Source organism: Gossypium hirsutum, chromosome A01, assembly GCF_007990345.1.
Source record: "Gossypium hirsutum isolate 1008001.06 chromosome A01, Gossypium_hirsutum_v2.1, whole genome shotgun sequence".
NCBI lineage: Eukaryota > Viridiplantae > Streptophyta > Magnoliopsida > Malvales > Malvaceae > Gossypium > Gossypium hirsutum.
This window is the reverse complement of record NC_053424.1, coordinates 118,279,473-118,306,343: the sequence shown is the minus strand read 5'-3', so window position 1 is coordinate 118,306,343 and position 26,871 is coordinate 118,279,473. Positions and strand designations below refer to the sequence as shown.

General features: G+C 32.0%; 5 protein-coding genes across 8 annotated transcripts in view; 4 read left to right on the top strand and 1 right to left on the bottom strand.

Moving 5' to 3' along the window:
* The window catches only part of LOC107961272 (beta-glucosidase 44), a 2,859-nt gene extending 1,851 nt beyond the window's left edge, over nt 1–1,008 (bottom strand). Inside the window, exons 1-5 of the mRNA XM_016897447.2 lie at nt 775–1,008; nt 622–680; nt 424–499; nt 246–317; nt 11–98 (exon numbers count right to left, since the gene is read on the bottom strand). Coding sequence (XP_016752936.1) covers nt 11–98; nt 246–317; nt 424–499; nt 622–680; nt 775–997 — 518 coding nt within the window. The 5' untranslated portion in view covers nt 998–1,008. The remainder of the gene's footprint in view (nt 1–10; nt 99–245; nt 318–423; nt 500–621; nt 681–774) is intronic.
* Nucleotides 1,009–11,927: 10,919 nt separating this feature from the next.
* On the top strand, nt 11,928–14,246 carry LOC107944398 (ABC transporter G family member 20). Its single transcript, XM_016878230.2, has one exon. It carries the CDS (start codon nt 12,004–12,006, stop codon nt 14,146–14,148), a length of 2,145 nt encoding a protein of 714 aa, XP_016733719.1. The 5' UTR covers nt 11,928–12,003; the 3' UTR covers nt 14,149–14,246.
* Nucleotides 14,247–15,560: 1,314 nt separating this feature from the next.
* Nucleotides 15,561–18,527, top strand: LOC107957972 (serine/arginine-rich splicing factor RS2Z33). 4 transcript variants are annotated; one of them, XM_016893606.2, is made up of 7 exons: nt 15,561–15,651; nt 15,974–16,087; nt 17,147–17,186; nt 17,252–17,347; nt 17,435–17,622; nt 17,716–17,796; nt 18,013–18,527. In XM_016893606.2, exons 2-7 carry the CDS (start codon nt 15,981–15,983, stop codon nt 18,353–18,355), a joined length of 855 nt encoding a protein of 284 aa, XP_016749095.1. In that variant the 5' UTR covers nt 15,561–15,651; nt 15,974–15,980; the 3' UTR covers nt 18,356–18,527. The 4 variants fall into 4 exon arrangements, with proteins under 4 accessions (XP_016749095.1, XP_040971342.1, XP_040971347.1 ...); XM_041115408.1 differs by having other exon boundaries at nt 15,598–15,651; nt 15,841–16,087; XM_041115413.1 differs by having other exon boundaries at nt 15,604–15,651; nt 16,900–17,186.
* LOC107961271 (uncharacterized) lies at nt 18,522–20,741 on the top strand. Its single transcript, XM_016897446.2, has 4 exons — nt 18,522–19,255; nt 19,453–19,531; nt 20,396–20,483; nt 20,586–20,741. Exons 1-4 carry the CDS (start codon nt 18,887–18,889, stop codon nt 20,692–20,694), a joined length of 645 nt encoding a protein of 214 aa, XP_016752935.2. The 5' UTR covers nt 18,522–18,886; the 3' UTR covers nt 20,695–20,741.
* Nucleotides 20,742–21,244: 503 nt separating this feature from the next.
* On the top strand, nt 21,245–25,138 carry LOC107957970 (glutathione S-transferase L3). Its single transcript, XM_016893604.2, has 10 exons — nt 21,245–21,497; nt 21,609–21,680; nt 21,773–21,833; nt 21,946–22,032; nt 22,895–22,993; nt 23,085–23,187; nt 23,265–23,344; nt 23,947–24,054; nt 24,722–24,805; nt 24,901–25,138. The coding sequence occupies exons 1-10, from the start codon at nt 21,487–21,489 to the stop codon at nt 24,907–24,909; spliced, it is 714 nt and encodes a 237-aa protein (XP_016749093.2). The 5' UTR covers nt 21,245–21,486; the 3' UTR covers nt 24,910–25,138.
* Nucleotides 25,139–26,871: the final 1,733 nt, after the last annotated feature.

Here is a 26,871-nt window from a genome sequence, read left to right as displayed (position 1 = left end):
TTGAACTTACATTACTTGTCTATCCAGCAAACCTAGATATTTTTCTTGAAGTGCTAGTGGCAAATCGTAGTGATACAAATTTGCATGTGGAGTGATACCTGCGTTCATGCCACAAGTTATAGTTTACAAAGGCATAGCTATAATGCTATCGTCTATCATTTGTATGGTCCAAAATTTAAGTATTTTCTTTTTCTATTAAGCTATTGAAAGTCTTAGATTCTGCTATGCTCAACATGTATATATACCTTTTTCAAGCAAATAGTCAATCAATCTATTGTAGTAGTCAACTCCTTTCCAATTTACCTCTCCTGTCCCATCTACAAGAAAAATTATGATTTTTTCAACAATTAGCCTTGAAATGTATATGGTGAATATTTTGACTTAGTTGATTGTTAAAATAATTGAGATAAATTGTTTATATACTTGGAAAAATTCTCGACCATGAGATTGAAAATCGATAGGCATCAAAATTCAGCATCTGCATCAAATCAACATCTTCCTGCAAGCAAGAAGAATGATAATTGGTAGTGTTAAAATTGAGAACATGGGAGGTTTCGAACACTATAAGAAAGTGGCTTCTTTTCTTGCAACATATTGCAAAAGAAAATGGAAAAAAGGTACCTTATAGTGATGATATTGATCAATAGAAACTTCACCAGAATCATTGTTTGCAATATGTCCTATTTCAAGCCATATCACATCTTTTAACATTACAATAAGAAAAATTCCACAAATAAGAAAAAGAAAAGGAAAAGTGAATCGATTTTATTTAACCTGGAATTTTGACATATGCATCCCATATGCTAGGTCCTCTACCATCTTCGCTAGCCATTCCTTCTACTTGATACGCTGATGCCGCTGTTCCAAATAAAAATCCCTCTGGAAAACTATCTCTACTCAAGCCTCCAGTATCAAAATGTTGTTGTTGTGCGTTGGAATTTTCCCATAAATTCGAGCTCAAAAAAGTGAAAGAAAGTAAAATTACTAATACCTCCATAGTGGTTGAGACTTGTTTTGTTAATGAATAAAAAAACATTGCACCCATCCCTATTTATGGGGGAGAGCTGAAAATTTGGATATCAAATGATTTTTTTTTGTTAAGAAAATATATTTAAATAATATTTAAATCAGTAAAAAATCAAATCTTTTATAGAATATTTTATTATATAAGAGAATCTATGAAATTTGAATAGAATGAAATAGTAAAATAAATTTTCTTAACTAACCATGTACATAGTCAAAAGGGAAAAAATTGTCATACCTATAATTTATAAAAAAAAACATTTTAAATAAATAAAAACGAGAAAACAAATAATTCTTCTTTTTTAAGTTTAAGAAAATTTAAGAAAAATAAAAACAATCACATAATATTATCTCAAATGTATTTAATTAAATGTGGTATTTATGATATAATGATTTTTTATTAAATTCATATAAGTTTTTTTTTGGTGGAATATAATTTTGATTGAATTGATATCTATGATATAAGTGTCACCAATTCAATTGGTGAATTTACAAAAATAGATATTATAAAATTATTAAAACATATAAAAGTGAAGGTATATTCATTTTTATTATAACTTTTAAGGTTTTGCTTTTATTTTTTTGTTCTTTGTTAATTTGAAAAATAAATTTAATATGTATTTACATGTGTCACAAAACTTTAATATAAAAGTCTTAGCTAAGTTAAATGTCATAACTGATACAGACTCACTTGGAATTATATATATAACTATAAAAGATGACATTCTTTAAAAGTTTCTTTGAGTCTCTAAAGAACATATAAGTTAGAGTTGTGTGATTCGAATACCATTTGATCCAACCTGAAAAGTTTAAGGTGCAATTCACTTGTTAAAAAAATAAAATTAAGAAGTAAAATCAAGGATCTATGGGGTGAAGTTGGAGGCTCTAATTGAAAAAAAAAATTGATGGGACTTAGAGGATATTAGAGCCTAGATGACCATGAAGCTATATGTTTGTATGATACGGCTCAAAGTGGTATAGATTGTCTAGGGTGCTGTTGTCTTATATAGAGGGTGAAAGAAAGAAATGAACGACAATGTATTCAACGTAGATTAGTGGCTGATGATTTTTCTTTTAAATTGTGTATTCTGACCTGTATCGAGGTTATGGTTAAAAGAAACAAAATTTCTATGTTAGTATCTGTTGAAGACGACGCAATATAATGGCGTCAATGTAGTCAAGGAAATCTTCACCATTATGTAGTGGTGTTGCACTGACGAGCCTTGGTAGAATCAATATTTACCCTGTCTTGAGGTATAGACGTTTGAATGAGGTGCTTAAGGTTCATACTCCCCATTGAGGTACTAGTGTCTGATGGCTATATCAACCGAAGCTATTACCGAAAAAATAACCAACAGCCTAAATGGATATATAGACCATCAGCATATACTAATTTAACCATATACCAAAATGAGATTGTACCAAAAAAATACATGATGCCTGTACCTATTTAGGATGGTCCAACATCCTGAACCAAACTATACTAACATCCTATACCAAAATAGTTGGCTAAAAAATGAGTTCTTCAATGGCTATTACTTATGTGGAATGTTTGCTCTTCAGTCTTCAAATTGGTGGAGTTATCAAATCTATTTGGTTTCTTTACCTCTTGTAAGTTTTCCTATAGTTGGACGCAACTTTTCCTTTGTAGATATTTGGTTTTAGCTATTGTTTTAGGAAGCTGTGTTACCAAGCGAAAAACAAGTAGCCACATTTCCGTTTCTCCTGCTTACCAACCATCACCTGCCGTTATGTTCCGTGTTACTGGATCTGCTCTAGTCTTTATCTTCATCTTCTTCCAGTACATCTCGTTCACTTATTGGCAATGCTTCTTCTCTCCACCAAAGAACCCTTTATACCCTTTCTTTTATCTACCACTGCTAAAGGGTTTTGGGGTTTGTTTCCCTTTTGCATGTTATTCAATATAGCATCTTCATTTGATGTTTGTGAAGTAGTTTCTAGGTTGTGGGATTTCGCAGTTTGCATAATTAAGGAGGGGGTATTGGTGTGTAGCTGGTAATTGCATATAAATGTGAGAAGTGGGTGATTGAAAATCTGCCAACTTTATTTAGGTTTTGAATTGGTAGATGTCCCCCGTTAAGAAGGCTGTTGTATTTTGATTAATGAACTTCTAACCGAATTTGATAGCGTCATTCTTTCTTTTGCAATTTGAGAAGTTTATGATATGGCTGGAATTGATTGCACCAATATGCTTTAAGTGAAGCATCTGCTAAGGTGTAAACTAGACTTGATCTATCAATTTGCTTTGGGCATAGTGGAGTTTTTGCTTGGTGATGAAGCTATATGTTTGTATGATACGGCACGAAGCAATGTCCGTGAACTTCTATCCATTTTGCTCTTGATGTTATGACCAGGCTCTCCACAATATCTGCAATTCATCACTAAGCCTCTCCTACTCAACTGTCTAGGTTTAAGCTTTTGTGGTTCATCCTTAGCCATTCTCTTATTTTTCTTAGTCCCCTCAGGCATATTCCTCTCAATCGGAGGCAGCACAGGTTGGATCCCAGATTTCTTCCACTCATGTAAGCCATTGATAGCTTGCATTGGATACTCATATGCCTTTAAGTATGTCTCCTTGTGGTAGTACGTATATAGGTAGTCATCTGGCTCTTCATTGACGTGATATATGGCACAACATGCATGTGGACAGAGAATCCCAATCAGTTGCCAACTTTTGTCCATCAAGTCAAGTATGTATCATTCCCTCCCACTCTTGACTTTACAACCATGCTCTCTATTTCAAACCATTTGCCAATCAACATCTTTCTTCTTTGCAACATCAAATTTTAAACAATATTTTAATTTTTAAATATTATGTATTTTTTCTTTTTTGAAACTTTTATTGATTTTTAGAAAAAAAATTAAACTTTTTAATATTATATAATATTTGATTTTTTTCATTCAACCAATCGTAGTTTGAACCAATCGTAGTTTGAACCATGTCCTATATTAATAAAAATATTTAACATTTTATTGATTATTTTTATTTGCTCACTTTCGAAAAGTATAATGAGCAAATCACTTTTTTTTTTCACGGAACAATTTGTCCATTCTAGAATTAAAAATGAGTGCATTAAAAAGAGTTTGAATTAATTATTTGAACAAAATTTAACGTTCATATTTTGTATCGGGTTTTAAAAAATAGATGTAATCTTGATACTATATTTAAGTTTGATCTGAATCCGGCCCGATATGTAAAGTCAACCAAGTCAATCATCCATATGCATCAAGCTTATACATTACCTTGCAATGACCGCCGGCTGCCGGCCATGGCGTCAACTGTTAGTTGGGTAAGGTGTTGACTGACCAAAGCAGCTGAGATGATGAGTGGCTTGTTACAAATAGTAGTAAAATTTTTTATAAAAAATATCTAAAATCGATGGATGGATCAGGATAGATGTGTTCATAGGTTGGATTCAATCGTATTTTAAAATTTTTATAGTTGTTAATTCAAGTTCAATTCAGGTTAGGCTTCAATATGTTCAAAAATCGAAATTCTTATTTATTAAAAATATATATTTGTATATTTTATTATTAAAACAAAATAACAAGTTGTATTGTTAATTAGTAACTCGGTTTGATCCCGATTTTTTTTCAATTAAGAATAATCACGAATACAATACATATCATGTTTATTATATTATTTTTTATGTTTTTTTTAACAATCTATAAACAATTATTTGAACTACTCATAGCCTCTCTCCAACCCATAAATCGAAGGATAATACGTTTCAACACACTCGAACCCACGTCCTCCTGTATTGATAATAATACCCATGCCAATTGAGGTAAGACTCAATCGACTTTTTTTTATATTTTTTAAATGTACCATATCTATAACTTGTTTTAATGTCGTTATTCAAAATAATTGGATCTTGATAAAAGTGATAGAATTATTTACTTGTATTGTTACAATAGTCATATGGCATATACAAATAATGAGAGGTTTAATTTCATTAATGTAGTTGTAATTAACACAACGACAATTCGAATAATAAATTCATGAGGTTTTGGCTCAATGAGAAAAATAGGTTTTAAAATTTTGAAATTTCGAGTTTGAATTTTACTTTATGGGAATTGTTACTAATACAAGAGAACGTGGGTTCGAGTGCGCTAAAGAGTATTATCCTTCTATTTATGAGTTGAGGAGGAGTTATGAGTAATTCTAGACATTGTGTCAAGAAAAATAAATATGATAAAAACCTATAACGAAATTATTAAAAATTAAGGAAAAAAGTGAACCAACTACAGCTATAGAATGTTAGAAGCAACAACATCTTTAAAGCAAAATGCACATTCAACCTCATCAAAGTGAAATTCACCACTACCATACCAAAACTATATTTTCTAATTAGGGATGGCTTGTCCTTTTCAATTATCTCCTCCATAAGGTGTTTATTGAAGTAGTAAAGTAAAAGAGATCATAATTAGGGATGGTAGTGGTTGCCATAACATCAGTATTAATGCATTGGATTTCATCAGATTTTCATAATTAAACGTGTTTGAACGAGAATAGTATTAAGATAAGTGACTCACCCAGAAATTTTTATATTGCATATATTTGGAACAACCCAACTCTGTGGTTTATTGGTTGAGTGTTTACTTTTAATAAAATAACTTAGATTGAATTATTGTTGTACTGAATTATTGTTGTACTCACAAATTTTAAGAATGGTAATGAATAAAATGGATTTGGAAATTTAATGATGTTTAACTCAATAAACCTCAATTTCAAGAAATCATATCTTCTATATTCAGGACCAAATGGAACGTTTTGGACGTTCAAGAACAATTATAAATAGAAAATTCTAACTTAATGGAATATAAAGAAATCGATTCAAAATTGCGTCCAATAGGATTTGAACCTATACCAAAGGTTTAGAAGACCTATGTCCTATCCATTAGACAATAGACGTTTTTCATTTCGATTTTTTGACATTTTGACTTTTTTTCTCTTGTTCGGTTTAAATTTTATTTTTGTTTTGTGTGTGTATGAATTTCTATATTTTGAATTCAAAAAATTTTCAAATTTAAGTATTTTCATTAGATATTCATTATCTAAAACCGCTCTAATTTTGCAGATAATAGATTTGGATATTCATTATCCGAATCCATTTTATTTTTGCATATAATAAATATAAATTCCGATATTCAAATTCATTATCTGTTTTATTCTTTAATTTTTTTATTTTAATTTGTATAAAAAATTATTTTTTAATATTTTCTATATATGTTTTATGGGTCCATAGTCGGGGTTTATAGTTGTACTTCTCAACAATGTGTCTCCAAGGGTCGAACATGTGTTAGCACTTGGGAGTTCAATGTGCCTTACCATTGCACGCAATTCTTGTTGGTAAATCTAATATATTTGAATATATTACGAATACTTTATTTAATTAAGATTTGAATAGTGGTAAGGTAGTGTTTGGAAAGTCATCTAGTAATTGAATTTGGATGTAATTGTTTGTAATTACACAAGGGTGACATGTTTGGGTAACTATCGTAATTGGTGGGTCTCACGGAATTGAGTGTAATTGAAACACCCAAATGACACTTTCCAATTCTTAAGGGGTTGAGAATTGGAGTAATTACGAAGGTAATTACATCCAAATCCAATTTTAAATAACCATTTTGATACAAGTTATAAACATTAACATATATAGTGTTTAGGATGGTTATGGAAAAAAAATTCTTATATTATAAATCTTTAAAAAATATTATAAAAATAATTTTTATATTTTGTAAAGTTATAACAAAATTTATATTATTTAAATCCCAAAAAAATTCTGTTATGGCTAAAAAAGTTTATTATAAAAAAATAATTTACATGTTATAAAAGTGTTATAATATACTTATTTATAAAAAAAATAACTTTTTAAAGTTGTGACAAAAATTATATTATTTATCAAAAGTGATATGAAAGTTTCGGACAATTTATAAAATTTTTTAGAGGTTATATATTATAAATTTTATATTATTTTTACTTAATTTACGTATTATAAAAAAAAGATATAATCTAGCCTAAGTCTTTCTCCAAATTAGTTTATATGAGTTTTTATAATTAAATCTATATACTATTTGGTGTGAACTCAAATATTATAAGTTTCTTGTGCTATATCGTAGGGTGTGATACCATTTGAGAGAATGATGTCAGACACAAGATTGGATCGTATTAGCATGTTGCACATTTCATAACTTCAACCATAGGTGGAACTAATATGATCCATACTTCGTAGAGTACATGAGCGAAAGAGATCTTGATTATAGTTTGAATGATGCAGATTCAAATTCAGATGATGATCAACCCAGTCAATAACCAACAGATAATGATAAGGAACATAAGTTAAATACTAAAGAGGGAATAACCCAACAAATATGCACTAGAACAATTAAATTAAATTATATATGATGTTTATTTTTCTTATTATTTTTATTAGTACTCGTATTATCAATTTTTTTTTAGACTAACATGATACATGTGATGATTTATAGAAATTATTTTTATCATATTAATATTTTAAAAAAAATTATAAATTATGTAACTGTATAATTACAATTCGTACAATTAAACATGACAAATAGAATTGCAATGTAATTACACAATGCCAGCCAAACACATCTCAAAAATTACAATTCTTTATAATTACACGGTAGTGTAATTACTACCCTGATAATTACATTTTCATTCAATTATTTTGTGCAGTACAAACAGTGCTATCTAAATTTAATTAATATCAACAATAAAGAAATTTAGATTTTAAATCATGAATTTAGATATTAGAGAAAAGGGATTTCTTGTGTTCATATTGAAAACCATTTCTAAATAAAGCTTTCTTTGACTAATTCAAGTAATTTTCCTTCTCACTTTTTCCTATCTTCTAAACCAAACCCTATTTCTCAATTAGGCATAACAGATGAACACACCCACACCAAACTTTAATATTCTTATAAATCTTAATTGCATCAAACATCATTAAATTATACACTAAATTCTAATTTGATCTCTAATTTTAAAATATTCCCAATTGAGTCCTCAAATTAAAGTGACGAATATGACCAGAGTTTAAATGAATTTGAGTTAACCATTTACAAATATGAACACTTTAAATAAATTCTCATCTTTTGAATCAAATCAAGCCTAAGAAATATGTATAATTTTAATACCATATATAGATCGGATTTAAACTTAATTTAACACGGCACATAAACACTTCTAATATAAAAAAAAAACAACTTTTTTCCCTGAGGGTATGTAAATTCAACCAAGTCAATGATCCATCTGCCCTGCTGGGGCCAAGCTTAACCCCTTCCATGCTTACCTTGCAATGCTATCAGCCGTTAGTTGGGTAAGGTGTTGACTGATCAAAGTAGCTGAGGTGAGCGCTTATTACAAACAGCAGTAAGTTCATAGCATCATCCATATGAACCAATATTTGAGCTATCTTAATGCATACTACAAAGTATTCCTTTAGTCAACTTTCCTTAATATTTTTTTCTATTATTTCTTTTTAAAAAAATGGTTATCGACATTATCACACTTATACATAATTCAAGTTCAAGTACACGTATCAAAGTGGACTTAATTATCAAATTCAGGGTAAAAAATACTAACCCTACTATTGGGGATTGACTTGTATAAACAACGAAATAGAAAAGGTAAAGAATATCGAACACAAATTTTACGTGAAAAACTCCTTTGAAGTGGATAAAAACCACGGGCAAAAGAAGCTTCAACTTTTCACTAAATGAGTAAACAAATAAGAGTACAATGTGGAGAAAATAAATCTAAATGTACTAAACATATAAACCCAAACTCCGAAAATAAAACCCTAACTCTCATAGAGTTCTCTCAAAAAGGGTACAAAATTATCTCAATAGTTATCACGAAAACTCTCAACAAAACTCATCTGCAACTACATCTTGTTGCCCCAAAAGAAAAGCACACCCCCACACCTACCTTTAAAAGAAATTTCTAAAATGGCTAATTAAAATAAAAATCAAAGTATAAGGTTTACAATTTGGATACAACAAAAGTGTAAGGGCTTATTTAACAAAACTAAGTTCAAGGGCTCTTTTAGTAGTTTAGCCAACTATATGTTTATATTGTTATAATAGTCATATAGCATATATTCATGCAGTTGTAATTAAGAGGAAGACAACTAAAATAATGAAAAAAAAGTTGAAAAAAAATTGAAACAACCACCATCTTTAATCAAATGCAAATTGAGTCTCAATAAAGTAAAACTTAACCACCATTGTACCAAAACTACACTTCCTAATTGGGGATGGTTTGCAAATTTGAATTATCTATTGAAGTTGAAAAATAAAATCTCGTGTGATGGTATGATAGTTAGGATGTTCAACGTTCCAGGTATGGCTTAGATTCAAGTCGTGTTATTGTTAGGACTTTGCTCTCCTCTTATAATTCACTAAAAAAAAAACAAAAGAATTGGTAAATACAGATTTAAAGGATAGTGCAAATTTGAATATTTGATTTTTCTGTGTAAATTTAGATATTATGGGTTTAAATAATATTGGTAAAAGACTTTTTAGTCCCTATGATATTGAGTAAATTAGTTCTTTTTTTAAAAAAAGATAAAAGCAATTTAATCATTGTCAATTTCGAAAGTAAGCAATTAAGAAAAATTAATAACGGCATTAATGTTTTCCATCAATTGTATACAATTTTAATTGACATAATAACAAATTTAGTCCACAACATATGTGTAAATCTGTGAATGTTGAGGCTAAATTTGTTGAATTTTTTAGAGTCAAGACCATATTGACAAAATATATAAACATCGATGACTAATTTTTTATTATACCAAACAAAACTATGTACAATTGATAAAAGACATTAATATCGTAATTAATTGTACTTAGCAGCTCACTTTTTAAATTGACAGGGATTAAATTACCCCGATTTTTTTTGAAAAAGACTAATTTACTCAATATTGAAATCGAGAGAGACTAGAGAAATCTTTTTAACAATAATAATCGAATTAAGATATTCTAATTATTAACTACATCTGATTAAACACTAAAAAATTAACACAGCTATATTTTTATACCAAAATATATAGCAAAAAAAAAATTCAAACTATTAGACGCTTTTATCGCAGATGGCATGCCATTATTTGTGGGCTTAAATTCGCTGGAGATAGTAATTTTGATAATTTTACTATTCAATGACTCTTACTATGCAAATTCTAAATTTAATAACTCTTTCAATTTGGACTATCCTTTAGACATTTATGACCTTTAATCATAATTTAAAATTCAAAATTATTAAATACCACTTTTAAAAAATTATTTTATGAACCAAATAAATAAATGTACAATATCACGATGTTTATAATTTTTTCTATTAAGTCTTTAATCTTAATTGAAAAAAAAAATGTGGGACATTGTTCGCATCAATAAGAAAGCCAGCGAATTTGTGGACAAACTGGCTAAGAATGATGCGCTTAGTGAGACAATCTTGTCAGTTTATTGTATGTTACGCTCCATGTTGCTGTAATCGCATCTTTTCCTTAAAAAAAAAAGTGTTTATTTTTTTATTTAAAATTAAATTTGACTTTTAATCTTTTAAAAAGGATTAAATCATTTAAATGGCAATTCTGACGATGTTGGCATGACAATTAATGTGACAATCCACGTCTACTTTGTACTAATATAGCTAGGGGCAAAATTAAAAAAAAATTTCGGGGAAGGGAAAAATTAAATTGTAATTTTTACAATAAATAAAATAAAATTATACCATTTTAATAACCTATATCTTTATAATTTTTAAAGGATTAAATCAATTTTTTATATTTTTTAAAGGGGCTAAAGTGTAATTTTATCTTTACTAATTTAAAATTTTAAAGGGTCCAAATAAAAAGTTTTTCATTTTAGGATGGTGGGGTCCCTTCCAGCCCCCTTTTCATCCCTAAACATAACATTATTTATCTTATATACCGCGTTTATGTTAACAAATAACTTAAAAGTTAAATTTGACTCTCAACCTTTTAAAATTGATTAAATTATTTTTTTAAATGACAATTCTAATGATATTGACATTAATCAATGTACAATCCACGTGTACTTCATATTGACATAATATTATTTATGTTATTAAAAGTAACTTAGGAGGACTAAACTAACTTAAAAAATGGAATGGAGTATATTTAAAATTGAAAGATTTGAAGGAATATAAATGAATGAATTACAACATCATTGTTATGAATAGTGGTGTTTTCGTGAAGAAAAGAAAAAGGTGTAAAAGCAAATAAATTAGGAGAATGTAGCTCAACCGATCTCTTTATTCTTTCCTCACTAATTAAATGATCTCAATGCCTTTACACGACACGCTTTACTTGTTGTTTGTTGAGACTTTTAATTAATACACATATATTAGTTGTTTGGCTTCTGGTTTTGGGTTGCTTTGTTTCTGTTAGTTTTCTTCTAAACAAACCCTAATTTATGTTAAAACATATTTAATTACACGAGAAAGATTTGTATGAAACAACGATACTCTCCATTTCTAATAATATGATTTGATTGTTAAACTTTATGTTATAATCACATAAATAACGCATATCAAGTTTTGAGTAAATTAAATGCTTAACAATTTACTTCAAAGAAAAATATTTAATACACCGTTATTAGAGTCTTTAACTCCACAAATAGAATTAGGTAATGATAAGTGTCTTATAGAATACGGTAAATATTAGAAAGTTTATCGTAAATACAATCTATTAATCAGGGCCAAATTTAAATGTAAAATTACTAAGAAAGCCTTTAATTTTACAAAGAAAGATTAAGTAAATTAGTGTCACTTTTTACAAAATTTTGATGGAGGTGTGAGTGTGTGTGTGTATATATATATAATTGATTGAAGGATGAAGACTTGGTAAATGGTGAAGGATATTGAGCAACTTTTCTTTCACCTACTATATACATTACGCCAGGGGTTAGATGTTAAAAAGTAACCAAATGAAGCTCCCACTTTTCAACAATACTTCCCAACAAATGGAGCTCCAAAAACACCCCAAAAAATCTAATTCTACACTAGCTGAGCTTCTAATGCGTGTAGATGATGCCCATAGTGATGTTTCCGGCAACAATACTCCGACAGATAACCGAGTCGTCGATGTCGGTTTGGGTTCTACTTCACTACCATTGTCCAACCCTTTCGTTCTTTCTTTCACTAACTTGAGTTACAGTGTTAAAGTTCGAAAGAAATGGGGGAAGAAGGTTGAAAACAGTAAGGTCTTGTTGAATAATATCTCGGGGGAAGCTCGCGAAGGTGAAATAATGGCGGTTCTTGGTGCAAGTGGGTCGGGTAAATCCACATTGATTGATGCACTTGCGAACCGGATTTCGAAAGAGAGTTTAAAGGGTTCTATAACTTTGAATGGCGAGACATTGGAATCGAAGCTTTTAAGGGTGATTTCAGCTTATGTTATGCAAGATGATCTTCTTTTTCCGATGCTTACCGTCGAGGAAACACTTATGTTCTCGGCGGAGTTCCGGTTACCTCGATCACTTTCGAAGAAGAAGAAGAAAGCTAGAGTCCAGGCATTGATTGATCAACTCGGGTTAAGAAAAGCGGCCCAAACGGTGATTGGTGATGAAGGGCATAGAGGGGTCTCCGGCGGTGAACGACGACGGGTTTCGATCGGGACCGACATAATCCATGACCCCATTGTCTTGTTTCTCGATGAACCAACTTCGGGTTTGGATTCAACCAGTGCTTTCATGGTGGTTAAGGTATTACAACGAATAGCTCAAAGTGGTAGCATTGTGATAATGTCGATTCATCAACCGAGTTATCGAATAATGAACTTACTGGATCGTCTGATTTTCCTTTCACGTGGAAACACAGTTTACAATGGTTCACCATCGAGTTTACCTCGTTTCTTCGCTGAGTTCGGTCATCCGATTCCTGAAAACGAGAACAAGACTGAGTTCGCTCTTGATTTGATTCGAGAACTCGAAGAAAACAGCCATGGTGGAACGAAAGCTTTAGTTGAATTCAACAAACAATGGCAAGCTAGAAGAAAACCCAGAACTATAATCACGAGAAAACCAAATTTTTCTCTCAAAGAAGCCATTATTGCAAGCATTTCAAGAGGAAAATTAGTTTCTGGTGCAACGAATGAATCCAGTTTACCAGATTTTGCAAACCCATTTTGGATTGAAATCATAGTGATTGCCAAAAGATCGATTACAAATTCAAAGAGAATGCCAGAATTGTTTGCAATTCGATTAGGTGCTGTTCTTATAACTGGGTTTATATTAGCCACCATGTTTTGGCAACTCGATGATTCACCAAAAGGGATTCAAGAACGATTGGGGTTCTTCGCTTTCGCCATGTCGACTACATTCTACACTTGTGCTGAAGCAATCCCAGTTTTTCTTCAAGAAAAATACATTTTCATGAGAGAAACAGCTTACAATGCTTATCGTCGATCATCATACGTTTTAGCTCAATCCTTAATTTCAATCCCATCTCTAATAATCCTCTCAATCACTTTCGCCGGAACAACTTTCTTCTCAGTTGGACTCGCCGGTGGTTCCGCCGGATTTTTCTTCTTTTTCTTAACAATCCTCGCTTCATTCTGGGCAGGTAGTTCATTCGTCACCTTCCTTTCCGGTATAGTCCCTCACGTGATGTTGGGTTTCACCATCGTCGTCGCCATTTTAGCTTATTTCCTCCTCTTCAGTGGCTTCTTCATATCAAAGAATCGAATCCCTTTATACTGGCTATGGTTCCATTACATCTCGTTGGTGAAATACCCATACGAAGGTGTTTTGAGGAATGAATTTGATGACCCAAACAAGTGTTTCGTACGGGGAGTTCAAATGTTCGACGGTTCGCCGCTGGGGACGGCGTCGGAGGCGATGAAGTTGAAGTTGTTGGAAAGCATGAGTGGCGTTTTGGGTGTGAATATTAGTGGCTCGACTTGCGTGACCATGGGTAAAGATTTGTTGGTGCAACAGGGGATTAGTGATATAAGTAAATGGGATTGTTTGTGGATTATTGTTGGGTGGGGAATTTTTTTTAGGGTTTTGTTTTATTTCACCTTGTTATTGGGGAGTAAGAACAAGAGAAGGTAAATAATATATTGGTGAAGAACAAGAAGAAGATGAAGATTGTAGTAATTAAAAGATATACCAAATAGAATTATAGTAATTATAAAATGAATTTTTATTAATGGCTAAACTGTATTTAAGGTCACTAAATTATTAGTAATTTTATGTTTTAGTCACTCAACTTTAAAAAGTTACAAAATGGTCATTGAACTATTTGAAAGTTTTTATTTAAGTCTCCAAGTTGTTAGAATAGTTGTTATATGGCCTTCTTTGTTCGTATCGCCTGCACCAAACAAAAACTCTCCTTTCTTTCTTTTCTACAATTCATTTTTTTTCACGAAACATATTTGAACATTATGAATTTGTGAACCAAAATCTAAATAGTTTTTTCCTCTAGTTTCCGAAATTGATCGCCAGATCAATTGGGATCTAAGGTATGTTCTTTTAATATTTGTCAATGGGTAATAATGTACCGTACTAATTATTGATAGAGCTCAAACTCTACCAAGTGAGAGTCATGCATGTCCTCTTGGTAAGTGGCCAATGTGTCATATACTGTGGCTCGTACTCCCACTTTGTAAACATTACCTCAAGCTTGATCTCTTGCTAAAGTAAAAGAAAGTAAAATTCCGGTTCAATTGAGAATAATATCGACTTATTAAAAAATTTGTTGACATTAGATAAACGATACCTTAAAAACTTTCTCTCGAAAGTACACCTTCCTTTATCATATCTGAAAATGTATCAAAACCCATATTAAGAAAGAAATCTACCTAATATTTCTTTATGCTTCGATTCTCTATTACTTAATTAAAATTCAAGCAACCCTATATCTAATCACACTACTAACAAAATTATTTAAATATAATATGTATCACAATTATTTCAAATTTTTTGAGAAAATAAAAACAAAAAAATAGTTAAAATTAGATTTATTGAGTGTTTTTGTGAGTCTATCTCTTAAGAAGGCTAATTTCCTTATATATATGGTACATTTTTTGGATTTGATGTCCTACATATACCCCTATGCATACCAACCCATATTTTATTCTAAGATTAACTTGTGTTCCCTAAGTGTGAGTTCGCTTACATAGTGATGCGAATCCACCACATGCGAACTCATATAAGCAAACTGTGTAGGTGATCACTACTGAAGTAAAGAGGATCAAGTCAGTTCCAATCGGATAAATGAGCAGCGGGTAGATAAAGGCGAACATCATAACAAGATTTATAATTTTATTTTAGTAAAACTATCCAATAATTCAGATAAATTATAAAAAAAATATTGAATCACATAAAAAAATGCCAAGGCCTAATTTCGGTAAGCTTCGGCCCAAGCAATTAAGTTTAAGCCCAAATCTACATTCAATAGTATCTTTAATCCTCACCCTTCGATTAAACTAAACACATCCTAACCGTAAATGTGTTCGGTTTATTTATATGTATAAATAAATATTATAAAAGCCTCTTTCTGTTAACTGTTTTTCGTTTAATCGAATTATCGAAGGAGGTTTCTTGGCCTGGCGGGTATGAACGATCTATTTTATCTCCCTGGCTTTTGATTTAGGGTTCTTTAGCGATTTTAATTGCCCTTACTCTCTTGATTTAATTGGTAGTCGCCTCTAAATTTGACTAATTTCACCCAATTCAATCAATTGGGGTATGGATATTTAGAACAATTGAATTTTAGGGTTTCGAGTTGTTTTTTTCATACAGGTTAATCTTCGTGATCGATTCAATGCTTTAATTGGTTTGGGTTTGTGAAATTATGGTTGAACGATGCCGAAATTTGTTCTTTTTATGGTTTTCTTTTATTCTTTCTAGTTAATTTTTATTTTCACAAGTGCAGTTTCAAAATGCGTCGCTATGATGATCGTTATTGTCATACTCGTCTCTATGTTGGCCGTATCTCCTCAAGAACCCGAACACGTGATCTAGAACGTCTCTTTAGCCGATATGGGAGGTAGTTACGAATTCCTCGGTTTCAATGTTGTGAAAGTTGTTAAAATCTTGCCAAATTTTAGAGAAAATAATTAACTAGTGTATGTATGAATCATAGTTTGATGTCACAGTTCACAATAACCATATACATGCATTATTTACGCGCATTTAGGTTATCCATAATATGGATTTTGGTTTTTTGGCAATGTATGAATTTCGTCTCTCTTTGTTCTTAATGTTCGTTTGACTTAGGAAATCGGCAATGTGAATTAGCTGTAAAAGTATCACAGAGGGCCTTGTACTAGGAGTCGGATTGCATTTTGCCCCCTCTAATTAAAAAATTGGCAAATTAGTCTTTGTACATTAGATCAAAGGGCAAACTAGTCCTATTAAAAATTTCATCCATTTTTGCTGATAAAAACTGGTCTTTGTACATTAGCATGAGGTACATGTGGCATGCCACGAGTCATTATCTGATTATTTTATCAACCACTTTAGTTTTTAACATTACAAATGGATGAAATTTTAACAAAAAGGATCAATTCGCTTTTTAATCTAATGTATAAGTACTAATTTGCCCCTTCTTTATGTAGAGGGAGAAAAATGCCATCCAACTCCTAGTATAGGGGCTTCAATGATACTTTTACTATGAATTAGCAGTATTAGGGTTCGGTGAGAGAAATGGTCTCTTCATGAGATGTATGAGTGCTTTGGCCTTCACCAAGCTTTACGTTATGCTTGGATTTGCAGCGGATTTTAATGATCTTATCTGTGTGGGAACCACCTGCCCGTAGGTGTTGTAGTGTATTTTAACTTGGATGAATCTTGTTGAAGGTTTCTGGGATTTTGCCAAACCTGGAGGCCTGTGGTGAGGGGGGTCGACCTTGGAGGAATTGGTGGGAATTCTTGCCCCGTTTATAGGGACCCTTTGGCGATTCTTTCTGTAGTATTATTCCGTGTTTTAATGGAAATGGCAACAATCTCAAACTGGTGTTTAGTTCGTCTATGAGGGGTGAAGTATCATACACTTGTAGTACTTAACTACTGATGGCCTTTCTGTTTCTGGCAACCGTTTCCGCAGAATACTTGATGTGGATATGAAGCGTGACTATGCCTTTGTTGTAAGTGATGCTCTTTTCTTTTTTATCCATGTTCTTGTTTTTTTTAGCTCACTTTCTGTAAACAGGACTTTAGCGATCCCCGAGATGCTGATGATGCAAGGTATAGCTTGGATGGTCGGGACTTTGATGGAAGCCGTATTGTTGTTGAGTTTGCAAGGGGGGTGAGTTTTATTAACTGATTCTTTTAATGCTTGAATCAAACTTTCCTGCTACATGCCTGAATTTTTTTTTTTTTTTGTTTTGGTTAGGTGCCACGAGGTTCTCGGGAATATCTAGGAAGAGGCCCCCCTCCTGGATCTGGTCGCTGCTTTAGTTGTGGTGTTGATGGCCATTGGGCCCGAGATTGTAAAGCTGAGGACTCGAAGAACAAATGTTATCGTTGTGGAGAAAGAGGTCACATAGAACGAAACTGCAGGAACAGTCCCCGAAAACTGAGGTAACCCTTTTCTGCTATGATTTCACCTTGTCAATCTGATATTGTGTTCCCTTTTTTATTCTGAGGTAACCTTTCATGCTTATGTTCTATTAGATCTCGTTCACCTATTAGATTTCGCTCACCTCGCCGTGGCAGAAGCCGGGGTCGAAGTTACAGCCGAGGCCTGAGCTACTCGTAAGTAAACTTTTAGTGCAAAATTTTTTTAACTTCAATTAGTTGTAGTTTTTCTGACAAAATAAAAGTAATGGAAGCATCATCTATCATGGATAGTTAGAAAAAGAATTGACTACTAAAGAAGTGCAGCTTTCTTTTTTCGTTTCTTTAAAATGGTTTTTAGAATCTTCTTTATGCACGGTTTGTTGTTCTAACGCATTCACATTTTTATGCCAGTCGTTCAAGATCTCCAGTTAGGAGAGAACATAGTTTCAGATTAGAGAGCCCTGAGGCTGAGAACAGCCCATCCCTCTCCAAGGGGAGTATTCACAGCCCTTCTCCCCGAAATGGGAAATTGTCTGCTCTGCAAGATGAAGCCGATTATGATGACCATAGTCCCAAGGAAGTGAACCGGAGCCCTGCCAGTCCCTATAGAGATGAGAGCCCTGACAGAAGCCAGTACCGAAGCTCTTCTGACGGCAATGGTCGCAGCCGAAGTCCCAGTGTGAGAGAAAACAATAGTCCTGTTGATGTCGAATATGATTACCCACTTACACCGAGAGGAAGCGAGTCACCTTAAATGTCCCCTCCCCCTTGCCTCTCATAATCATCTGTGTAATTTCATTCCCTACAAATTTCATTTCCAGATAGATTGTCATGTTACATAAAACAATAGGATGTTGTTCTTTTTAAACTCTTAGGGATAAGATTGACTGACAATATAAATTTCTGAAATTTCGTTGGTTGGTTTTCGTTTCTTGCTTCATTTCCATTTCATATAAGGTCATCAAACTATTAGTATGTTTGCTTTTGGGTTATTCAACTTTAAAAAATTACAAAATGATTACTGAACTATCAATAACTTATTTGAAAGTTTTTATTTGACTTACTGAGTTTTGAAGATTTTTTTTTAAAGAAAAAGCCTCATTAAGGAGTTCCAAACGACGATTTAATGATCAGTATCTATTGTTAGATAGAACATATTTTAGATCTAAATCGGTTTAATAGTTGGTAAAATTGTTTAGATTTTATTTCGTAAATTTGCAACAATCAAAACTTTCAAAGTTATTTTTTGAAAAATGAATCGTAGAAAAAATCTTGCAGGACTTAAATGAAATTTATGCATACTTTAATGATCATTTTGAAATTTAATGATAGTTTAGTGATGTTGACTATAGTTTACCCTATCTTACATACTTCAAAATACAAAATTTCAATCCTTCAAGTTTTTGAATCAACAAAAATGTCCCATATCACTGCTCTGCCGAGTTTTGGAATCGTATGTTCAGCTCACAAGGTTGGGCGGAAAGGAAAGAAGACAGCTCCCAAAAACAAGACGAGCAAAGACACCATGGGCTTTAGTTCAGGGAGGAAGGAGATATGGCGGTGTGTGGAAAACTGCGGCGCATGCTGTAAGCTGGCCAAAGGCCCTGCTTTCCCCACGCCTGAAGAAATTTTCAGTGACCCGTCTGATATTGAGGTTGTCCTTGTTTTATACAGAAAATGCGCACCATCTGTTTGAAAAAATGATTGACAGCAAGAAACCCAATAGTAACACCAATATAGAAACAATAGCATCCTGGTTTCAATGCCCTTCATTGAAACACTAATTTTAAGAGTTAAATCATATAGGTTGATCTATCATCTCAAACTAACGTAAAGGATTTTTTGTTTTAGCTATACAGAAGCTTAATAGGTCCCGATGGATGGTGCATCCACTATGAGAAAAACACACGCACTTGCTCCATTTACCCTGGTGAGTCTTCTCTATCATTTTTTTTTCTTTTTTACAGTTCCATGAATTTCACATTAATGACCTGAAAAAAAAACAACCCGAGCCTTCAACTTAAAAGATGATTATTTTATACACTATCAACTAATGTTGTTTAAATCAAACCTTACCCGCGGGTTGAACCGAAAATTGATTTGGAAAATTTTATTAAATTAGTTGATTTGGAGATTGATACAGACTAATTAAATTGTATTTAACTTTTAATGATTTATTTAATGAAAAGAGAAAAATCGATCAGACAAGTTCAATCATTGATTCCTTTCGGAAAACCTTAATATCAACTATTGTTAAGAAAACATAAGCAATATTAAGTTGTCAAATGGGTTTAATTTATATTAGAAAAATAAAAAAAATAATAAAGAAAAAACAAGACAGTTTCTTGTGAAGTTTTTCAAGCCAAATATCAATGTAATTGTTGATGGCCTTTTCGGTCTTCTATGGAGGCTATTCTTCATATTTATAAGTTACGATTCCCTAAAGTGATATGTTAAGGATAACCAGATGTCATGCATAACAACACATTATCCTTATTAGGCTCACCATGTATCTTTAGAGTTATCTTTACTGAGATCTCGTGAGCTAGCAAGGAGACAAGCTAAAAGAGAGCTGGATGACATCCTTTCATTGATTGGGTCGCATCCCAAATTTTTAGTTTGTAAAGTATCATAGAACAATACTTGATAATAATCCAAATTTAAATAATCAAAATTCGAAATGAATCAAACCCAAATTAACTTTGAATTCGAAATAAACTCAATAGTTGACCCTGCTCCATTATCAATCTCATTTTTTAAAAATACCTAATGCAAAGGGTGGGTTGAATTTCAGATCGTCCATATTTTTGCCGAGTGGAAGCTGATATATTCAAGAAGCTATATGGAATTGAGAATAGAAAGTTCAACAAGGAAGCTTGCAGGTCCGACCTCTCATTCATGCATTAGTACAAATGGAAGCCTTGTTTCTTTGTTTTAGTTGTTAAAAAAGACATGGATGCATGCTTGTTGTGTTGCTTTTGCAGTTGCTGTCGGGACACCATCAAGGTAATTTATGGACCCAATTCCAAGGAATTGAATAACTTCAACATCTCCATTAAAGATTCTTCCTCTGCTCTTTCTACCGGCGTTTAGTATTGTTGTTGATGACTTGAATATATACCATTTATACAGTATTTGAATTTAAATTTGCAAATATATTCTATAAATTCCCCTTTAAATCCAAATATCTCTTTGTCAAATTTCAATTAAATAAATTATATCTAAAAATATCAAAAGGTTACAGTAATTAATATACCTAGACTTAAATATTATATGAATTTTTCTATAAAAAACAAATCGAATTTTACAAACATCATGATTTGACAAATAATTTATATAAAAAATAGATAGTGATTATATTTGAAACATATCATAATCATGTACGAATTCCTCACAAAAGTCTTATCAGATCCAATCGATCAATTACTGCCAGTCGAATCATTTTAAGTTTGTTACTTGATTAAGTTAAATACAATTATTTTAGATTTAGATGAATTTAAATTTGTACCAATACTTTTCACATTTTACCAAATATTTTTATTTAACCAATTATTATATATATATATTAAGCTTAGCTTAAATTCAACACTTGAGCCAGCCCATAAGCATATTGCCTATGACTTTCAGTGTTCTTCATCTTCAATTTAGTTCTCCATGGGCGGGCGGTGTGTAATATTCCTATAAATCTTTTTTATTGAATGTAACCGTCTCTTCTAGATTTTGCCACCTACCAATCGATGTCGTCATTGCTGATCATCACGGTTAAAGTTCTTCTCCATCCCACTCTATAAAGCCTAAGGCTGTTCTTTTTGCATGTGGACACAATTGTGAACCAAATTAAAAGCTTAAACCAACAAAAGAAATTGAAGCTTGCACACTCCAACAATGGCTAACGAGTAAGAATCTTGAATTATCTTCTCAATTTTCAAGCTTACTATCAACTTCAGGTTCTGGGTTTCTCTAAAAACCATTCCTTTTTTTTTGTTTCATTGGTTTTTTTATTTCAGAACATTAGAGTCTTTGCCTCCTCCATTGGAAGCTAATGCTGACCAACCTCCATTGTTTGATGGAACTACCAGGTTTCACTCTTTATGTTCTGGGTTTTACAATTCATATATGTATTTGCATGTGTTTATTATCAATGTTGACCACTTTTTTGGTCATCTTAAAGGTTGTATACTTCTTATGCTTGCCCTTTTGCACAACGTGTGTGGATCACCAGGAATTATATGGTTGTTTATTAATTCATTGATTTTGTTTTTGATTTTGAATTTTTAAAACCTTACTGCTATGAAATTGTTGTTTACTTTAAATAATCGGCTTGAGTTCTTGTTTGGGTTGTAGGGATTGCAAGATGAGATTAAACTTGTTCCTCTGAACCTTCAAAATAGACCTGCTTGGTACAAGGAAAAAGTTTACCCTGTAAACAAGGTAAGACATTTACAAAGCTGAAATGTTCTTTTGATTTTGGTAGAGATATTTGATAATGTTTTTGTCAATAAAATATTAATGTATTGAGAATAAAAAATGGTGCTTTAAGGACTATGTTTAACCTAAGCTCTTTTGTCAACTAGCTTCATGCTTGGACTTAATAATAAGGATTAAATCACTTTTTGTGGCTCGGCAACTATTTTGAGTTGGGGCTTCAACTTTTTTTTATCGCCTTGAATTTTGTAATTGTTGGGCTTGAACTTCTTTTGTCCGAATTAATTTTTGATTTTTTTTAAAACCTTAAAATTTAAGCTCCAATGTGGGAACAATTGTGCAATTCTCGCCCCAATATGGGAACGATTGCCAAGTCTAGAAATTAAATTGATTAAAAGAAAAAAATTCAAGTTTTAATGTGAAAACAATTGCCAAGTTCGGGCCCTAATGTGAGAATAGCTGTCAAGTTTAGGCCTCAAGTAGTGATTTAACCCATTATAAAATATACCATGAATTTCCCATCACCCCTTTTGTTCTTTTGGAGTGTTGATGAAACTTTGAGATCACCATGTTTGAGTAGGGGCGAAGCCAGAAAAATTTTTTAGGGAGGGCTGGATGAAATTTTAATTTTTTTATAGTTTATATCTTTATAATTTGTAAAGGATTAAATCGAATTTTTATAATTTTAGGGGGCTAAAGTGTAATTTTATCTTTACTCATTTAAAATTTTTAAAAGAATTTAAGCCTCTAAAATGCAAATTTACATTTTAGGGGGGCCGGGGCCCATGCCAGCCCCCCTGGCTTCGCCCCTGTTTATGAACCCTTTTTTCTAGTCATTATTTACTATGCTAATTGATTTGATTTTCAGGTGCCATCCTTGGAACATAATGGCAAAATCACTGGGGAGAGTCTTGATCTGATTAAATATGTTGATAGCAACTTTGAAGGACCTTCTCTTGTACCAAATGTAAGATTGATGGAGTCATTTTACCACACTTCGATGAAGGTTTCCTGTTCCATCTATATTAACCGAAGTGATCTTTTTCAAAATGTTGTAGGATCCTGACAAGAAAAGGACCTTAGAGGAGTTGTTTTCATATGCTGACAAATTTATGGGAATGCTTTATGCTTCATTTAAAGGAGACCCAGAAAAAGAAGCTGGTTAGTGTTGTCGATATCTTCTCATATTTTGTATATAGTTCAATATGGACTAAACTAAAACTTTGGACTTGCATTAGGTGCTGCTTTCAATTACTTGGAGGATGCTCTTAAAAAGTATGATGATGGTCCATTTCTCCTAGGCCGGGACTTTAGTCTGGTAAGTCGATGATGCTAAATTGCTTCCCTGCTGCTATTTTATGTTGTCGTTGTTTCTTAATCGAGTTTCAATGTGTCTATAAACATGTAAAAGGTTAAATTAATGATATGTATGACATCAAGGTCGAAGCAAGAAATTTTTTTAGGGGAGGGTCAAGTTGAAGTTATAGATTATTATGAGAGTTAAAATGTAATTTCATCATTGTATTGGCTTATATCTTTATGGTTTTCAAAAGAAGTAAATTGAAAATTTAACATTTTGGGGGCCGAACAATAATTTTACTATATTTATTTAAGATTTTATTAATTTGAGGGTATAAAGCTGCAATTTTTCAGTTTAGGGGCCTAAGGCCCCCGCCTACCCCCTCCATTTGCCCCTATATGACATGGATGTACTCATATTTTTTGAATTTTTTTCATATATTTGGAGGATCATTACTTAATACCATGTCTAAATGCGAGCATAGGCATAGGACATAGGTACTTTAGGGAAAAATGAAGAGTTCGAGTAACAAATTGTAATCGATAATAGCTATGGCTATATTATTATGTATCATTTGAGTTTTCTGTTAAGATATATGAATGAAAATTTGTTGTTTTCAGGCGGACATTGCCTACATTCCTTTTGTTGAAAGATTCCAGATCTTCTTATCGGAGGTTTTTAAGTACGACATCATCGCCGGCAGGCCTAAACTCGCTACATGGATTGAGGTATCATCTGAAAGCTATACATACATATACATATACTTGTTTACACACAAGGGTAGAGGTGTAAGTGAGACATTGGTGCTTACAAGCTACTCGAGTTTGACTTGAAAAAAATTCGAACTTAATTCAGTAATTATCGAGCCAAGCTTGAGCTCGAGCAACTCAAGCTATTAAGTAAGTCGACTTTGACCCAAAGGGTCACAAGCCTTATCCAGCTTTTCATATTTTCATATTATTAAAGTACATTATTGTCCTTAATATATATTATTAACTCTAAACTTAATTATCGAGCCAAGCTCTAGCTCGAGCTTAAAACCAGATGTTTGATCGAGCTCAAATCAAGTATTCAGCTCTGATTTTCAAGTGGAACTCAAGCTCAAACTTGACAATATTCGAACTCAGCTCAGCTTGATTACACCCCTAGCTTTGTCAATGTTTGTTAAAATGCTGTTTCTAATCGAAATTTGTTCGAATTAGCCTCAGCTTTTACTCATTTTCTTTCCTCGTATCTTCTAATCATAGCTGCATAAATTGCACAATCACAGTTCTATCTTGAAAACATTCATATCAAGAACTTTAGTAGTAATCCGATATATACCCTTCCACAATGTTTGTTTCTTCGTTTTCGTTCTTGAATAATACTTATATTCCAATAAATTTAACGATGCAGGAGCTGAACAAGATCGACGCCTATAAACAGACGAAGACAGTTGATCCAAAACAGTTAGTGGAATACTATAAGGAGCGTTTCATGGTACCTAAGTTATCAACACCCTTATGATTATAACTATTTTCATCAATTGTTAGTGCAAAAAATTGCTCACTACCGTATTTGCTATCTCATTGCAGGCTCAGTAGTGATGGAACAGCTGACATCTTTAGATATATACATAATATATATATATATATATATATATGTATGTATGAAAATAAGCTTGGTGTTTGGTGATAGTGTTTCTTGTTTGTTTTCTTCAGTGATATGCTCTATGATAGTATGTACTTGTGCCAGTTTGAAGGATCTCTAGCATGTAATAGCATTTGGAATTTTACATGAATAAATTTGAAGCAACTGAGATTTGCATTTCAATTGAGTTACTTATTTAATTATTTTTTTAAAGTAAACTTGTACATAAGTTGGGCCATCTGGCTCGCTCAAAAAGTGAGAGGGTTTAAAAAAATATATAAGTCAGAAAAATAGACTTGGGTGAAAAATAAAATCTATTTAAAAAATGTACAGGACTTCAGATAAGGTTTTTTTAGCCTAGCTCAGTTTGGATACATGCTTAAATAAAAATTGTCTTAAGTATCGATTCCTCTGGCAAGGTGTAAATACCTTAGCTATGTATCTAGGTCGAGTTGGTCTGAGCTCGGGTTTAGTATCTACAATTTGGACTGGGTTCGAGTAAAATTTTAGACTTATTTTTCGAGTCAATCTGAGTTTGAACCTAAAATTTTATTCGGACCTAACCTAACTCATTGACCCTTTTGCTTTTAAGAGGATATATTTGAATTTTAATATTTTTAACTACGAGTAATTTATCTTGTTCAAATTTATTATAATTTAATTCTGATTTCAATGCCCTAATTTTAAGAGTTAAATCATGTTGGTTAATCTATCATCTCAAACAATTTGTTAAGAAAACATAAGTGTCAAATAGGTTTAAATTATATTAGAAAAATAAAAACTAATAAATAAAAAACACATCACAGCTTCTTGTGATGTTTTTCAAGTCTAATATTAGTGTTCTTGATGGCTTTTTCGGTCCCCCTCCATGGAGGCTATCCTCCATACTTATAAGGTATAGTTCTTTGATTTGACATATTAAGGATAACTAGATATCATACATAACGACACATTATCCCTCTTAAGTTCAACAAGTATCTTTAGAGTTATTCTTACTGAGATCTCACGAGCTAGCAGAGTGACGAGCTAACAGAGAGCCGGATGATATCCTTTTCCCTTCCTTGATTGGGTCAGATCCCAGATTTCAAGTTTGTGAAGTATCATAGAACAATACTTGATAATAACCCAAATTTAAATAACCAAAATTTGAAACAATTAAAACTCTGTAAATCCTTTCAAAACAATAAATAAAATTTGAAATGAATCGAACCCATATTTTAAAGATACCTAATGCAAAGGGTGGGTTGAATTTCAGATCGTCCATGTTTTTGTCGAGTGGAAGCTGATATATTCAAGAAGCTATATGGAATTGAGAATAGAAAGTTCAACAAGGAAGCTTGCAGGCCAGACCTCTCATTCATGCATTAGAACAAACGGAAGCCCTGTTTCTTTGTTTTAGTTGTTAAAAAAGACATGGATGCATGCTTGTTGTGTTGCTTTTGCAGCTGCTGTCAGGACACCATCAAGGCAATTTATGGACCCAATTCCAAGGAATTGAATAACTTCAACATCTCCATTAAAGATTCTTCTTCTGCTCTTTCCACCGGCGTTTAGCATTGTTGTTGATGACTTGAATATATAATTTAAATTTGTAAATTTATTCTATAAATTCCCCTTTAAATCCAAATATTTCTTTGTCAAATTTCAATTAATTAAATTGTATCTAAAATATATAAAAAAAAATAAAGTTCAATATATACTTTGAATATTTCCATTAATTATAAAAATAAAATAAATTTGAATAATGACACTTTATTTTAAATTATCAAAAATAAAAGATATTACAGCTAATGAATATGGAAAGGTTATAATAATTAATATACCTAGACTTAAATATTATATGAAATTTTTGACAAATAATTCATATAAAAAATGGATAGTGACCATATTCGATACATATCACAATTATGAACGAA

What these genes read in the sequence shown, in the direction of transcription:
- LOC107957972 (XM_016893606.2), top strand. Translation starts at nt 15,981, where the DNA reads ATGCGTCGCTATGATGATCGTTATTGTCATACTCGTCTCTATGTTGGC. An exon ending in CTCTTTAGCCGATATGGGAG is followed by an intron (nt 16,088 to 17,146) that starts GTAGTTACGAAT and finishes CCGTTTCCGCAG; the next exon opens with AATACTTGATGTGGATATGA. An exon ending in AGCCGAGGCCTGAGCTACTC is followed by an intron (nt 17,797 to 18,012) that starts GTAAGTAAACTT and finishes TTTTTATGCCAG; the next exon opens with TCGTTCAAGATCTCCAGTTA.
- LOC107944398 (XM_016878230.2), top strand. Translation starts at nt 12,004, where the DNA reads ATGTTAAAAAGTAACCAAATGAAGCTCCCACTTTTCAACAATACTTCC.
- LOC107961271 (XM_016897446.2), top strand. Translation starts at nt 18,887, where the DNA reads ATGAAATTTATGCATACTTTAATGATCATTTTGAAATTTAATGATAGT. An exon ending in CACTTGCTCCATTTACCCTG is followed by an intron (nt 19,532 to 20,395) that starts GTGAGTCTTCTC and finishes GTTGAATTTCAG; the next exon opens with ATCGTCCATATTTTTGCCGA. An exon ending in TTCAACAAGGAAGCTTGCAG is followed by an intron (nt 20,484 to 20,585) that starts GTCCGACCTCTC and finishes TTGCTTTTGCAG; the next exon opens with TTGCTGTCGGGACACCATCA.
- LOC107957970 (XM_016893604.2), top strand. An exon ending in GGATCACCAGGAATTATATG is followed by an intron (nt 21,834 to 21,945) that starts GTTGTTTATTAA and finishes TTTGGGTTGTAG; the next exon opens with GGATTGCAAGATGAGATTAA. An exon ending in AACTCGCTACATGGATTGAG is followed by an intron (nt 24,055 to 24,721) that starts GTATCATCTGAA and finishes TTAACGATGCAG; the next exon opens with GAGCTGAACAAGATCGACGC.